The sequence below is a fragment of the Coptis chinensis genome, chromosome 1, assembly GCF_015680905.1.
Source record: "Coptis chinensis isolate HL-2020 chromosome 1, ASM1568090v1, whole genome shotgun sequence".
Taxonomy (NCBI): Eukaryota; Viridiplantae; Streptophyta; class Magnoliopsida; order Ranunculales; family Ranunculaceae; genus Coptis; species Coptis chinensis.
The window spans coordinates 26,842,365-26,855,941 of record NC_141456.1 but is presented as its reverse complement, the minus strand read 5'-3'; the positions used below and the strand labels follow the sequence as shown (position 1 = coordinate 26,855,941).

Sequence of the window (13,577 nt, the reverse complement as noted above, 5' to 3'; positions counted from 1 at the left end):
CCACTAACTAACTGTGGTATGCTTACCACTTCATTGACCTGCCGCAGACTTGCTGTCTTTCTGATCTTTTTGCGGTGTACATTTCTCCCAAGTGTTTCCCCACTAAATATAACGTTGATAGTTCCTAAGATTCTAGCTGGTGTCGACAACCTTTCAACTTGACGCACCTCAGTGACAAATTCTCTGAGCTTTCCCTTTTCAATCATCCTCTCCACCAACCACTTCAAGGCATAACATTTATTAGTTGCGTGATTCTAGATATGATGATAGGCGCAAAATGGTTTCCCCTCTATCTCTCCTGGCGTGTTCTGCGGACCTTCATAGTACTGCAACCCCTTAATTAGTGGCAAGATCTCCTCTAGAGGTCTGTTAAGTGGAGTTTGCTCTATCTCGTGGTACGACTTTCTTTCCCGAATGTCCCTCCTACCACGATCCCCAGTCCTCTCTGGTTCGCGGTTCTGCCCTCTGTATGATATCTTTTCTCCTTTCTCTCTACTGCTCTTATCCCTCCGATCATCTTTGTCCACAGCCTGTACAACCTTCCTTGATCTCTTCTGTTCCTTTGCGTTTCTCTGCATTATGTCCTCATATCGTATGTATTTTTCCACCTTCGGGTATAGAGCGTGCAAAGTGGTGATTTCAATCTTGGACACTGACTCATGGACTCTAGTTCCCTGTCTCAAACCATGCTGGAATGTTATTACCGCTGTATGTTCTTCCAAATTTTCCACTCTCAGCATCTCTTCCTTGAATCTACACAAAAACTCCCTCAACGATTCCGCTGACCTTTGCTTGACATTGAATAGGGCCGTGATCTCGACCACCCTCCGCTTCTGGTGTATGAAGTGATTGACAAATGCGCGCTCTAGTTTTTCAAATCTGCTGATGCTCCTCGATGCTAACCTGTAATACCAGTCTGATGCTCCCCCCTTAAGACTAGCCGGGAACATCATACATCGGAGTCCATCATACTTGCTTTCTTGCCATAATGGCATCTGTTGCCGGAAGTGATGTAGATGATCTGTCGGGTCTCCTTTCCCATCATACCTTTCGAACCTTGGTTGGCTGAACTTCTTAGGCACTTCAGAGTTCCACACCGAATCTACCAGTGGATTCTTATTGAGACTCGCAATCTCTTTCTGCGTTGCGCTCTGGTTCACTCTTTCTACTCATTTGTTCGCTTCCCTATCTTTCTCAATCATCGCCTGTACCACCTCCAACGTGATGCCCGCTGTTTGTTCCACACCTACGAATGGAAATTCTTCATTCGCCCCCTCTATTTCACTATCTTGTAGATCCCTCCGCTCTGTTTCCACCTGGGTGGACTCCTTTTCTTTTCTCAGCCCCTCATTCTCATTACATAACTTGACTATCTCCTCTTGCAGTAGTCTGGTGGCGTCCGTCGCCACCTCCGATGTCTCTTCTTCCCCAACTCCTATCTCTACACTCGCTGCATTTTCTTCCGCCTCTCGAACCGCTTCTTTCCTAGGTCTCCCTACTGCTCTTTTCGCTATGGTGGCCATTTTTGCTTAGTTTCCCCACAGACGGCGCCAAATGTGTTATCAGAAATTACAACCTCAGAGCTCTCTCTCTCTCTCTCTCTCTCTCTCTCTCTCTTCTTCTTCTTCTTCTTCTTCTTTTTCTTCTCTTTCCTCCTCCCTTTATCCATTTCTCCCTCTCTCTTCTTAACCGCCTCTTGCCCTTTGTTGATCTCCCTTTAATCCAGCGTCATCTGTTCCCCCACCTGTCGCGACAGTTTCTAGCAGTTGGGGTTCTGCGGACATGATCTACTGTGGCCTGTCTCCTCCTTCTTAGCTTGCCTATGGCCCACTTGCCTTCTGTCACATTTTGTCCTTCGTTGATCTCTTCTCAATCCAGCGTCATCTGTTCCCCCACTTGTCGCGACGGTTTCTAGCAGTTGGGGTTCTGCGGACATGATCTACTGTGGCATGTCTCCTCCTTCTTAGCTTGCCTACGGCCCACTTGCCTTATGTCACCTTTTGTCCTTCGTTGATCTCTTATCAATCCAGCGTCATCTGTTCCCCCACCTGTCGCGGCAGTTTCAAGCAGTTGGGGTTCTGAGGATATGATCTACTGCAGCATGTCTCCTCCATCTTAACTTGCCTACATCCCATTTACCTCCTATAACCTCCTATGTCAGGAATATGACCTCTACATACACCCTATGTAAAAATGGGTGGATCTTCAGGATTGCAATGCATGACTAGAAATATTACTGAATGAATGATCTCAATATTCAAGCATCAATTTTTATTTTTATTTTCAAGCAAACCAAAGTATCAAACTGAAGAAACTCTTTCTGAAGGTAGTTGAAACTTGAATGTACAAAAAGATGTTGACTTGGCCTTATTCTAAAAAGGTTTTTCATACTTTCTTAAGTGGTCCTCCTCCCTCTACTTGCTTATAAATTTTATTTCCAATATACTCTATGAGATCTCATACTGTATTTAAAATGGTTAGAGGGTTTAGTACACTAGTTAGAAGCCTAAGGCTGAGTCCAATGGTGCATCACCCTCTATCTCCATTCCACCAAAAAACAGTGTTTTGAGGATGGAGAGTCAATTTTGGTGTCCAATGGTTCAGACCATTCTACGCCACTTCGACCGGCGCGGAATTAAAAAAAGAAAAAAATGTATTCTATGCCACTTCAAATGGCGCCGTTTGGGATTTTACAAACCACGCCACTTCAAATAGCGCGGTATGAAATTAAAAAATGCATTTCACGCCATTTCAAGTGGCGCCGTTTAGGTTTTTATAAACTACATCATTTCAACTCGTGTGGAATGCACTCTCTATTTCTTAATATTACTCCCTATATATGGAGAGCATTATGGAGATTCCTCCACTTTTGACAGATTGGAGAGCTATTGCACCAGCCTAAAATAATAGAACCAAATAAATTCAGTCTCTTTACCAAAAGATTAAAAAAATAAAAAAAATGATCATTGAAATTGTCATTAATGATTAACACAAAATTCAGATATCAATGACTATGCCAGAGATTTTTGTCAACCAAAACTATCAAATCTGTCACACACTCACACTTTTGCAGGTTGTCTATCACTCTATTGTGTATCCAGGGATTCCAGGCATCCAGCTACCCAAAAAACATGGAACCGAGGGAAGTGAATAGAACTATAGAACAATATTCCATAATCATTATGAAAAATTAATGCTGCTGCCTCACTAAAAGATCATCAGAACGTCACGGGATGCTCGATCAGACAATTGGCCATTCTCAGTTTAGAACAGATGCCCTTGTTTTTCGATTTAGGGACCACTTGTCCTTCGCATTTGTCCCACAAAATTCCAACGTCAATGTTCCTCACTCATTTGACACTTAACTTTTTTTTTTGTTATAACCTCCTTTGACACTTTAATTTACTGAAACTAGCAAACAGTACGTGTTATGGACCGTGAGTAAAAAATATATTTAGAATACGTAGAGCCTAAGGGGGTGTTTGGATCTTATTTATTTATTGCTAAAAAGTGTTTATTAGTGAAAAAATATTTTTTGAAAAAATAAATGTGTTTGGTTTCTATTTAAAAAAAAAATAGTTTTTCATCCAAAAAACATTTTTTGGTCCCAAAAACTTGTTTTATGATAATTAGGTAAAACTTGTTTTTTAAGTTAAAAAACTATTTTTCTTTGAAGGAAACACTTATCTACACTATATGATAGGCGGGTCTTTAGGAGTCCCACTTCTCAACCGAACAGTGTATTTTCAATCTCTCTATTTTAAGATTTTAGAACCACCTCCCTTAATTATTTTAAATTTCTAATCAGTTCTTTTCTTTTTAAACAATTTGCAAAAAACTCCTCCATTTTACTGAAATTAGAATTAGTTTCATATTATTTAAAATAATTTAAAAAACTTCCTTCACATTACTGATATTATATTCAACCCTTCTTAATATTTTTATATTATTTTTTAGATTAAAACTAAAATTCAAAAAATTATATTATCGGAGACATAGATTAGAGCGACAAAAATCATACTATCTGAGAAATATTAGAGCGACAAGTTTAAAGACTTGAAAAAACACCGATGCGTAGCAAGGTTCGCATACTTGTTTGGAGCTAAAGGCAAATGAACTCCCCGGATGTTTTAGACTTTATTGATTTATGCCACGATATGTCAAAATATATCGAGAAACATAGTGTGAAATCTGATTTGATAAAATAGCTTTTAAGAAAAGTCACAACCAAACATGTTTATTGAAAAACTGTTTTTAGAATAAATACTTTTTCATAAAAGTGGTTTTTAAGAAAAAAATACTTTTTTGAAAAAATGAGAACCAAACACCCACTAAAGTTAGAGAGAGAGAAAAAAAATAGTCTCTTTTTCTTTTTATATTTTTTAATTATTTTATTTTAGTAGAATCTATAAAAAAAATAAAAAATAAATAAAAATGACAAAATAAAAATAAAAAATAATATATGGACACTATTATTCTTGGCCCACTGTTTTTATTTTTAAGACTTAAACATTCAAATATTTACCATTATTAGTTTTGGTTTTTTTAAGTTTTTGAAAATCAGATAATTATAATTTTGCTCCTGTGACGGACACAAATGTGACACTAAAATAATATTCCTCCAACCCTATATTTTTCTAATATAGTAAAATATTGAACTTAGTAAAAACCCAAAAAGCATAAACTTCAAACTTCAATGTTCACAAAAGTCCAGGTCCAATGTGCCATTCAGTAAACGGAACATGATAGTTGCAAAGGAAGACGAATAGAGGATGTAAAGAAATATGAATAGGCTTAAATATAAAATATCTGAATTTCCATTCATGATTAACTTAGTTACATAAGCTGAGCCTTTAAAGTTTAAAGGTCCCAAAGACCTTTTGTATACTTGGGCCAAACTTCAGCCGAAGAAGGGCACCCCTTCCCAACATTATCTGAAAAAAGAAAAGAATGAAAATTAATCCATATACATGTGTGCTGATACATGTGTATACCACTCAAAAGTCTGATATGGTTAGGCCATATTTTGGCCATAAATCAGGCTTCCCCGCCAAAAAAACAAAAAAGTTGCACACTCAAATTTCATACACACAACTTACAAGATATACGATGTGCACATATAGTAAAGTTCATTTTGGAGTCAGTTTATATGTCTTTCTTATTCAATTATTATTCTGCTCTTTTCGTCATTGTTGAAGACTTGAAGGCTAGCTTGCAGCAATGATGATCCCTGAATGGAAGCTTGACGCCTTGACTATAATCCCCCTGCAAGGCTCCAACTTCATTTCCCTTTATTTTCCTCCAAAACCTACCTGACCCCATCCAACAATATACCATAGAATTCAATATCCACTTCTTTCACACTCAATATATTACTCCAACTTGCGTCTCTTTCCGAAATTTTGTCACTCAAAAATCAAAATTATATAAACATATTCCAACACCTTGGGAATCAGCACCTCTAATCAGCTACAATAATCTAACGCAAAAAGAATATAGGAGACCGAGTCCACGCTCCCCCCTCACCAATAAGGCACACTTATTTACATCCTCTATAGTCAAATCAATCTCCACACCTCCTTAAAAATATTACGACTCGAGACAACTTCCAACTTTCAAGCTTTTTTTCTTTTCTTTCTTTAGGATTTGTCCCTTTCTTCATCTGCCCATAAGGGCCATAACCAATTGTTTAGTTTTCTCCTTTTGGTAGAGGATGAGGACAGTGAAGAAGAAGATAAATCACTAGCAGTAGTACTGAGCACCCAACGTTGTGGTACTTCTTTTGGAGGCGTTTTTGGACTATTGTCAACCACAACTTCTTGTATGAACTTGTAGCAACCTACAATTTTTTCCTGCAAAATTAAATTTTTTCCATTAGTTATAGTCATTCAGTTTAAACGTATAATCAAGTAGTAATCAGTGCTTCTCACTTTGCTTAGACCAATGCACCATGTTGCAGCAACTCCAGGATTACTGAGAGAGATACTTGTATATTCATTTGCAGCACACATTACAGCGGCCGCAGCAATTGAAGAAGGTCGATAGTGTAGGAAATTAACATCTATGTCATTGAAAAATTGTTCAGATGGATGGGAAGACTGCATATTTTTACAGTCCAACACACACATAATCTAAAAGTTTGTGTATACCTCTCATGATAATTAGAATTACTTGCGTCGCATGTGAAGCAATGAACCTTGTAAAGGTTCCAGTTGATTCTACTTTTTTTGCAAAGAAACTAACGAAGTCGAAGGGTGTTATGGATCGTAGTCTCCAATCCAATGCATTTAGGATGATGAATTCCATTCGACGAATTGTTTTTGGTTCAAAGATGAATTGGGTACCTTCAACCTACAAAACATGTCATGAATTTAGTTGGTTAACCATACTTTTTATTTGCAAGGACAATATAAGATATCATGGAAAGGGTATATTGTATGAGATTAAATACTTGAATATCAAAGAGAGATGGAACAAGGGGTTCCTCCATTTTTGCAGCCAAGGACAAGCTAGCAACCGATACCAATTGCATTAGCCATCCATTTGATTTCTACATTGTCAAAAAAAAAAATTGAAAAACCAAATCAAATCAAATCAAATCAGCTTAGAAAATTATTATTGATACTAATATCAAGATTTTGAGAATTAATTTTGGTTATTAGTATTTTCGATACGATTAAACTAAAATATCCCTAGTCACATCAAAGTTGATTCATATAATCTGTCCAAATAGAGACTCCTTTTTATTTTCTTCTTTCTTAATTAATTTTTGTATGGGACACGTTGCATACCCCATGCCACTACAAAGTCCGAGCAATAAAACATTGATCCGAAATATATTGTTAAAAATCAGAATATAGTAACAATATGATAACGACTTAAGCTAACATATCTTGATTAGTTAAAGGAAAAAAAGTAACAAAAAAGGAGGAGGAGCGGGGAGGCGGAGAAAGACAGAAAAGTTGTTATTTAAACTTTAAAGCATAGTACATTTGCTTGTATGCCCCCTAAAAAGCAAGACAAATTTTACAGCACAGTGCATGTTGATGTTACTAACACAATCTTAAAAGTGGGCCTAATATATCAAAAAAATGGAACACCACACATGATACTCATTTCCACAGATCTCTAGTCAATGGTATTTGTAATTTTGTATATATCGTGTACTTTGCAGAAAGAAACTAATTTAGACAGGTTGGAAATCTGCAATTTGCATGCTCTCAAATAACAAAATAACAGCAGTAGCATTTCATTTAACTCTTCACTCACATGGTGAAAACTTAATGCAGTAATGCAAAACCTCATAGACTCACATTAGTATCACCGTGATACTATAAGTCAATTAAAGAAAGATGAAAAATGTATTTTTTTTTTCTTTTTCTTTTTGGTTAAAATGAAAGATGAATTCAACAAGCTAAGGCAAATAAAGAAAATAAATATGTAAACAAAATTCCTTAAGAGCTACATCATGTAGAGTTTTATAAGGTCCGAGAAGGAATCTTACTGGCAAACGCGGCAAGCAACGAGAAGACAGAAACCGGTCCATGTAATTAACAGAGAGATATGCCGTTAACGGTTGAAATTGGTACAACTCCTGAACCTACATCAAATAATTCTAATGTTAATCAACTGCTAAACATTTCTTGAAAGATTAATTATTGAAATCTGAAACAAGCCCAGTGATAGCAATGTCATATGATGCCAACTTGTCATACTTCTTGATTTGCGCCTTGTTAGCGTTAATATAGAAGGCCTAGACAAACATTTGAAGAGTTAATCTGATTCATATGTACCTTAAGAATCCATGCAATAGAGTCACTTCTAGCTGAAGCATCAATCGTTTGAGATTGAAACATTTCTTGATAATCAAACCGTGGCATGTACTCCCCTTCGTCTTCAATTAATCCAGCTATGGATTCTTCAATATCCTCAGGGAATTCGGTATTAGGTGAGTAATAATCTGGCAAGTCATCCCTTAAGATTTCGGCTTCTTCACAGCAGAGAAGGTCTGAAAACCAATCAGAGCTAGAGACTGAAGACGACATGATTGTTGATGATGACTAGCACTTCTTAGAAGAGAATGCCATGGGTTGGATGTGTTGAAGTGAGTTGGTGTTTTTTTTCCCGGGAAATGGAGTCGTTGAGAGGAGATGGTTGAGTTTTTAGAGGCAAGCTTCAATGTCACTCTATTAATACTTGTTTTTCTTTTCTTCTTTTAAAATTGAGGTTAAAAAAAAATGAGAAATAATAAAATGCATGTCTTCTTTAGATCAGATTATGGGAATGCAGAACAGCATTATTCTTTATAGCTCAAGGCCAACTATAATATTTTGGGCCAGTCTGATTGACCTTGTGTACCTGTGGTCCTTCCAATGCCCGTGTTTTGTTAGTTATCTAGTAGTTACATATACAATTTTTTCCACCATTTGACAAAGAGTGGTCTATCAAATTGACAGCTTATACATTTTATTATTTATCCTTTTTTTTTTTGGTTCAGTTAAATGTATAAATGTATATACCACGATATTCATACTTCATAGCTTAGCATGCCTAAGACAAAAATCATGGGATTAGATATCAAACTGTTGTGCCCATTTTAAGAGGTGATCTTCCATTTAACAATTTGACACGGGAGAAAATTATAGAGAGAATATTTGAGAATAATTCCTGATTTATTTGGACATTTAACAAAGATACTTAATACAACATTTTAAGCTATATGTTTTTCGCAATAGCAACAATTTTCTTGGAAACCATTCAATTCATATTGATCTTTTGCAAAAAATAATAATAATAACATAAAAATTTCCTACTAAAAGCCATCACATTGAGCCGAGCAGGCCAAGGAAAAGTCTGTTCTGGATTGGCTTATGTTGCGGACCAAGCTCCGACTGAGCCCGAATATTGCTTGGTTCCAATAAGCTCCTTTTTATATAAACGAGCCCAAAAACTGTTCAAACTCTGCCTTATATATATTGCAACAAAAACTAGCTCGAGCAACTGAGCAAGTAAAAACTAGGCGAGTACTCAAAGTCCATACAACATTATAGCTTGGCTTGTTAGTTGTTCCTAGCGTTAGCTGGCACTTGGGGAGTTGGGGGTGAGGTGAGGGCATTTGATCGATGATAATTCTATTTAACCAATCAATCTTTTCACCATGATAACGAAATCACACTAGCTAGTAACCTTTTTAATTGGGTTTTTGGCCCAGGAATATGGTTGCTAAAGTTGCAGAAATACTTCTAGATGATCAGACATGACAAGTTTTGTGTGGGGATAAAATTTCTAGCAAATACAATTATTGTTGGTAGGTGGCCTATATTTAACGTCACAGAGCTGAGGATGTTAAGGACATGCTAGCTTGAGTTCCCAGACATAATATTTTCTTAGATAGAGGAAATTGGGGGTTCATTTATTTCCTTTATTTGACTAGTCGGTTAGCTAATATGTATGAAATAATATTGTCACTCCCGAACTCAAAAGATATATACGCTCGTCCATTGGACTAAGATAAATATAAGGAGTTAAGGACTTGTTCGGGCACCTGACAAAAAAAAAGACAATCCATTTGCATGTATCAGAAGGCCTATAAATTGGGATCGGTTTTGTACTAGGCCAGGTCATTGAAAGCAATTCAAGCGGATCCAGTACATAAGAGTGAGCTTCAAGAAAATGATTTGAGTTCCAGCATATAGTGGAACTATTACTGTATTAAGTTACTTCCAATTGGCATATTAAACATAATAGTGTCAAATCGTATTCTATTTGGAACAAACGAGAGGAAAATTAGATTCCATGAACAATGGGAAAATATATGAGGAAAGAGTCTTACACTCACCAGTAAAACAATTTGTTCACTGTTTTTTCTTTGGATTTGGTCGGTTACGTCGATTGCGATTGAAACAACACTTAATTTTAATAAGTTTCTGGTCTATGGTTGCACTGTTAAGGAGAAATAATAATAGAGAATAGACTTTTTTTCGATAAAATAAGAGAGAATAGACCTGCAGTACATAGAATTATCTTGAAGTAGTAGGCTAAAGTGCTAAACATTGCTAGTTTTAGGGGAAGAAATAGTGAAAAGTAGTGCTATATGAATTGACTGTAGACATTCGGACATTCAGTCATCCACTTTCTATTTGGTGTTTTACCACGACTTGATCCCATTACCAAATTAGCTAATAGCCTAATAGTCAACCACTTTTTGAAAAAATAAAAGTTACACGGTTTTTTTTTTTTTTTTTTTTTGAAAAGATGTTGGGATTAGGCAGATTCATAAGTTACACAGTTGTGTACTTATTATCTTGAAACAGTTTTTCTACAGCAACACAAAAATTGAACCGAATTGAGGAACACACTAACGTGGCAGTAGATAGCACATGATTTTTGTTGTTATTTCTCTTTTTTAGTTTTCTCTCTCACCCGCTGACCGACCCAACCAGTTAACCTTTCTCCTTTGTGTAGATGACACTGGATCAGTGATGCGAGACCACATAGGTTCAGTCGTGTTCTAAAGTTGCATCACTTGTTCCACACTTCCACATACTGAAATTGTTTTCTACAAATCCGAAAATGTCTTAATTTGTAAAAAAATCCAACTTGGGGTTCTTTTGATGATATACTTTCTCTATATCATTTTGTTATATAATCCAATCTCATTTTGATGATATACTATTTGTAGTTGTTGGTAAGTCATACTTGATTGAGGCTGATGCTGAATTTGAAGCATATAAACAATGAGTGAACATAATCAACAGATAATTGGCCACAAGGATCTTTAGTTCTTCACTTCTTCACAAACTACTAAGGTTCAATGATCTATGAATAAATATTAAGCTAATAAAGTACATATTTGGGAGCGTAATTCAAAGTTAGAAAGCCTGAATGATTAAGGGAAATAACTCAACTAAACAGTTTTCTCAGACGAACAGGTGTGATTGATGTAATAGAAATGTCCTACTTATTACAAGGAAGACAAGTCTTGATTGGGTCTTTTCTTTGTTGCACGTGATAGCCTTTGCCACATCAGTGTGTTTATGAAATTCGGTTCAACTTGTGTGTTACTTTAGAAATTTTTATCTTGAAAATACTATTAATTATTCACTTCGTAGGATATAAAGATATATAACAAAAGGGTGAAAGGTAGAATATCAAAAATTACCTTTAGGTAATCATGTCACCAAAAATGCATTGATACAAACAGAGTGATAAAATTAACATCCAACATAATCAACAAGAAAAGAGTCCACAAGACTAATTTTGGGCCAAAGTAACTCTAGAGGACACCGTTTTTTTTAGTAACTAAATTCCAACATTAAGTAACCTACGAACCCATAATTTCAATTTTAATAATCCTCAAGGACAAAATAAGTTGGCCCAACATTTTTTTTTTTTTTAAATACTAATTTTACCCCTCTATGTTATTATAGATATAAAGCATATAAAATTTTATTTTTTTAAATACCAATTTCACCCCTATGTATTATGTCTATAAAGCAGAGAAATTTGGTGATTGTTTGTGCCCAAATAAATTATACTATGTTTGTTGTATGAATATTGATTGTTCATACTCCAATAAGTATTCTTACTAATCATATATTATGTTAAGGTATGAACAATGCTCATGTTAAGGTATGAACAGTGATTGTGCATAGCTCATGTTGAGGTATTGTTCATAACTAATGTTTGAGGTATGAACAATGATTGTTCGTACCCCAAATAGGTATGAATAATGATGGTTGTTTATACTCCAATATGTGCTTTTACTAATCATACATTATGTTGAGGTATGCACAATGACTGTTTATAGTTTATGATTGTTCAGTATGAAGAATGATTGTTCATACTATATACACCAGGTCGTTTCGGTTGGGCCGGACTGTTTATTATTTCGCGTCAGGGGTATACTTGACCTTTCATCTACCCGAGCCATTTTTTATTTCGCGTCAAGGGTATACTTAACATTTTATCTACCCTGGTCATTGTGAGTATCACGCCCCGAGACCCATCACACATCCCGAGGACGTAGAGATGAATCTCGAGGCAGTCACTATCACAATTCTATTGAAATTTCGGCGGAGTTTCCTTTGTTTAATCAACGTTTCATATACTTAAAACCTGTCATAACCTGGAATCATATACTATATCATTCCAACAACCATATCTATATTAAACTAACTTTATACACAACAGTGATGTATATATATATATATATATATATATCCACAAAATGTTTAAGTGTAACTGTTACTCAAATACATAAAGTATTATATCAAAATGAACTGAGCTCTCTCTATACAACCAAAAATGAACTATACTCTCTCTATACAACAAAATGAGCTAGATTCGCCCTATACAACAAAATAACTTGATTCTGTCTCTCGTCAAGCATAAGGAAAACCATCCAAATCCCCATAACCATCATCACTAGTGGTAGGGATAGTCTCCTCCACAACTGGTTCGTCTGAAAATGTTAATGTAGGATGAGCAAAACAACTATGCCAGTAGAAACGCACATAACCAATAAATAGTCTACTTATAGCAAACCATTTAAAACATGCAGGGTTTCTATAATAATATCAAAATATCATGACTATATAATACATCACTAACTAGCATAAATCATTTTGGCATGCTTCTTTAATATTCAAAATAGAGTTTTCACAATCATCATACAACTATTGTGGCCGCTGCATCCTATTAGAATGGTGAGGGTATGACTGATATTCAGCCCCAGTCCCAGACATATCTCGGTTCAGTACTTCCCAGTGTGAACCATGCACCGTTGTTTTCCTAATTTTACCGGCAGAGAGCTGAAATGCCGTTGTTGTGTTCGTACACACAAAACCCAAAGCTTTTAGGGCTCAGGTGGGCCCTGTGACCATGACCCCCATACGGGCTATCACCTAACTTACAGTGGTCAACCGTTCGATGACTGCAGACTGCTCAGGATCCTGACACACGTCCAGGAGTGGACTAAACTCTCACTCCTCATGTCTAAACATCATCGAGGTAACATGTAACCTCATACAAGCTAAGCACCATACAGCGTGACACGTACAAGCATGGTTATCTAGAAAAGTAGAAAAGGAATTCCTGGACTACATCCTGTGATGCATCCTTTTAAAGATGACCCACCACCTCGAAAGGTGTACACCACAGTTGTAATCCTAGAATGAACTGCCGTCTACGGAAATGCGATAACAATTCCTTCTTTATAGGTATTCACAATTTCTTTTCTAAATCCCCTTGTGATAAGCATAGTAATATATATTCGTATTACCGGTTATTTCTAAATACTATAAATACATATTTAGTTTTTCCTTTAAAACTGCTGGTTCTGTATGTGTGAGTTCCTAGATTTTCAAAAATCGATTAAATACAACCTATGACTCCCAAACGGGTCAGTCATAGTAAATGACAACCTATGATTCCCAAACGGCGAATCATAGAAAATAACAACGAACTATATCCATGGAACAATCCAGAACCTCACACATAGTTACAAACACCCGGGTAATCCTTACCCACATTACAAAATCTATCTCTCTGTCTCCTTACTGAGACAAGAGACGAGA

General features: G+C 36.1%; 2 protein-coding genes across 4 annotated transcripts; both read right to left on the bottom strand.

Moving 5' to 3' along the window:
* Positions 1–254: 254 nt before the first annotated feature.
* LOC147523207 (uncharacterized) lies at positions 255–995 on the bottom strand. The gene has a single exon (XM_086569828.1). The coding sequence runs from the start codon at positions 993–995 to the stop codon at positions 255–257; it is 741 nt and encodes a 246-aa protein (XP_086425954.1).
* A 3,796-nt stretch (positions 996–4,791) lies between these two features.
* LOC147523206 (cyclin-D1-1-like) lies at positions 4,792–8,283 on the bottom strand. Of its 3 annotated transcripts, XR_015215954.1 has the most exons (7): positions 7,794–8,282; positions 7,505–7,600; positions 6,452–6,550; positions 6,150–6,351; positions 5,931–6,061; positions 5,100–5,852; positions 4,792–4,934 (listed from the first exon to the last, which is right to left on the bottom strand). XR_015215954.1 is itself a non-coding variant. In XM_086597854.1 (6 exons), exons 1-6 carry the CDS (start codon positions 8,043–8,045, stop codon positions 5,640–5,642), a joined length of 993 nt encoding a protein of 330 aa, XP_086453980.1. In that variant the 5' UTR covers positions 8,046–8,282; the 3' UTR covers positions 4,792–5,639. The 3 variants fall into 3 exon arrangements, 2 of the variants coding, with proteins under 2 accessions (XP_086453980.1, XP_086453985.1); XM_086597854.1 differs by having other exon boundaries at positions 4,792–5,852; XM_086597859.1 differs by lacking the exon at positions 6,452–6,550 and having other exon boundaries at positions 4,792–5,852; positions 7,794–8,283.
* Positions 8,284–13,577: the final 5,294 nt, after the last annotated feature.

Bases quoted from the DNA above. Each gene is read 5' to 3' on its own strand.
- LOC147523207 (XM_086569828.1), bottom strand. From the start codon at position 995: ATGCCATTATGGCAAGAAAGCAAGTATGATGGACTCCGATGTATGATG.
- LOC147523206 (XM_086597854.1), bottom strand. From the start codon at position 8,045: ATGTCGTCTTCAGTCTCTAGCTCTGATTGGTTTTCAGACCTTCTCTGC. The intron at 6,551-7,504 runs GTAAGATTCCTT...TTGACAATGTAG, and splicing joins GTTGCTTGCCGCGTTTGCCA to AAATCAAATGGATGGCTAAT. The intron at 6,062-6,149 runs GTATACACAAAC...TCAATGACATAG, and splicing joins AATTCTAATTATCATGAGAG to ATGTTAATTTCCTACACTAT.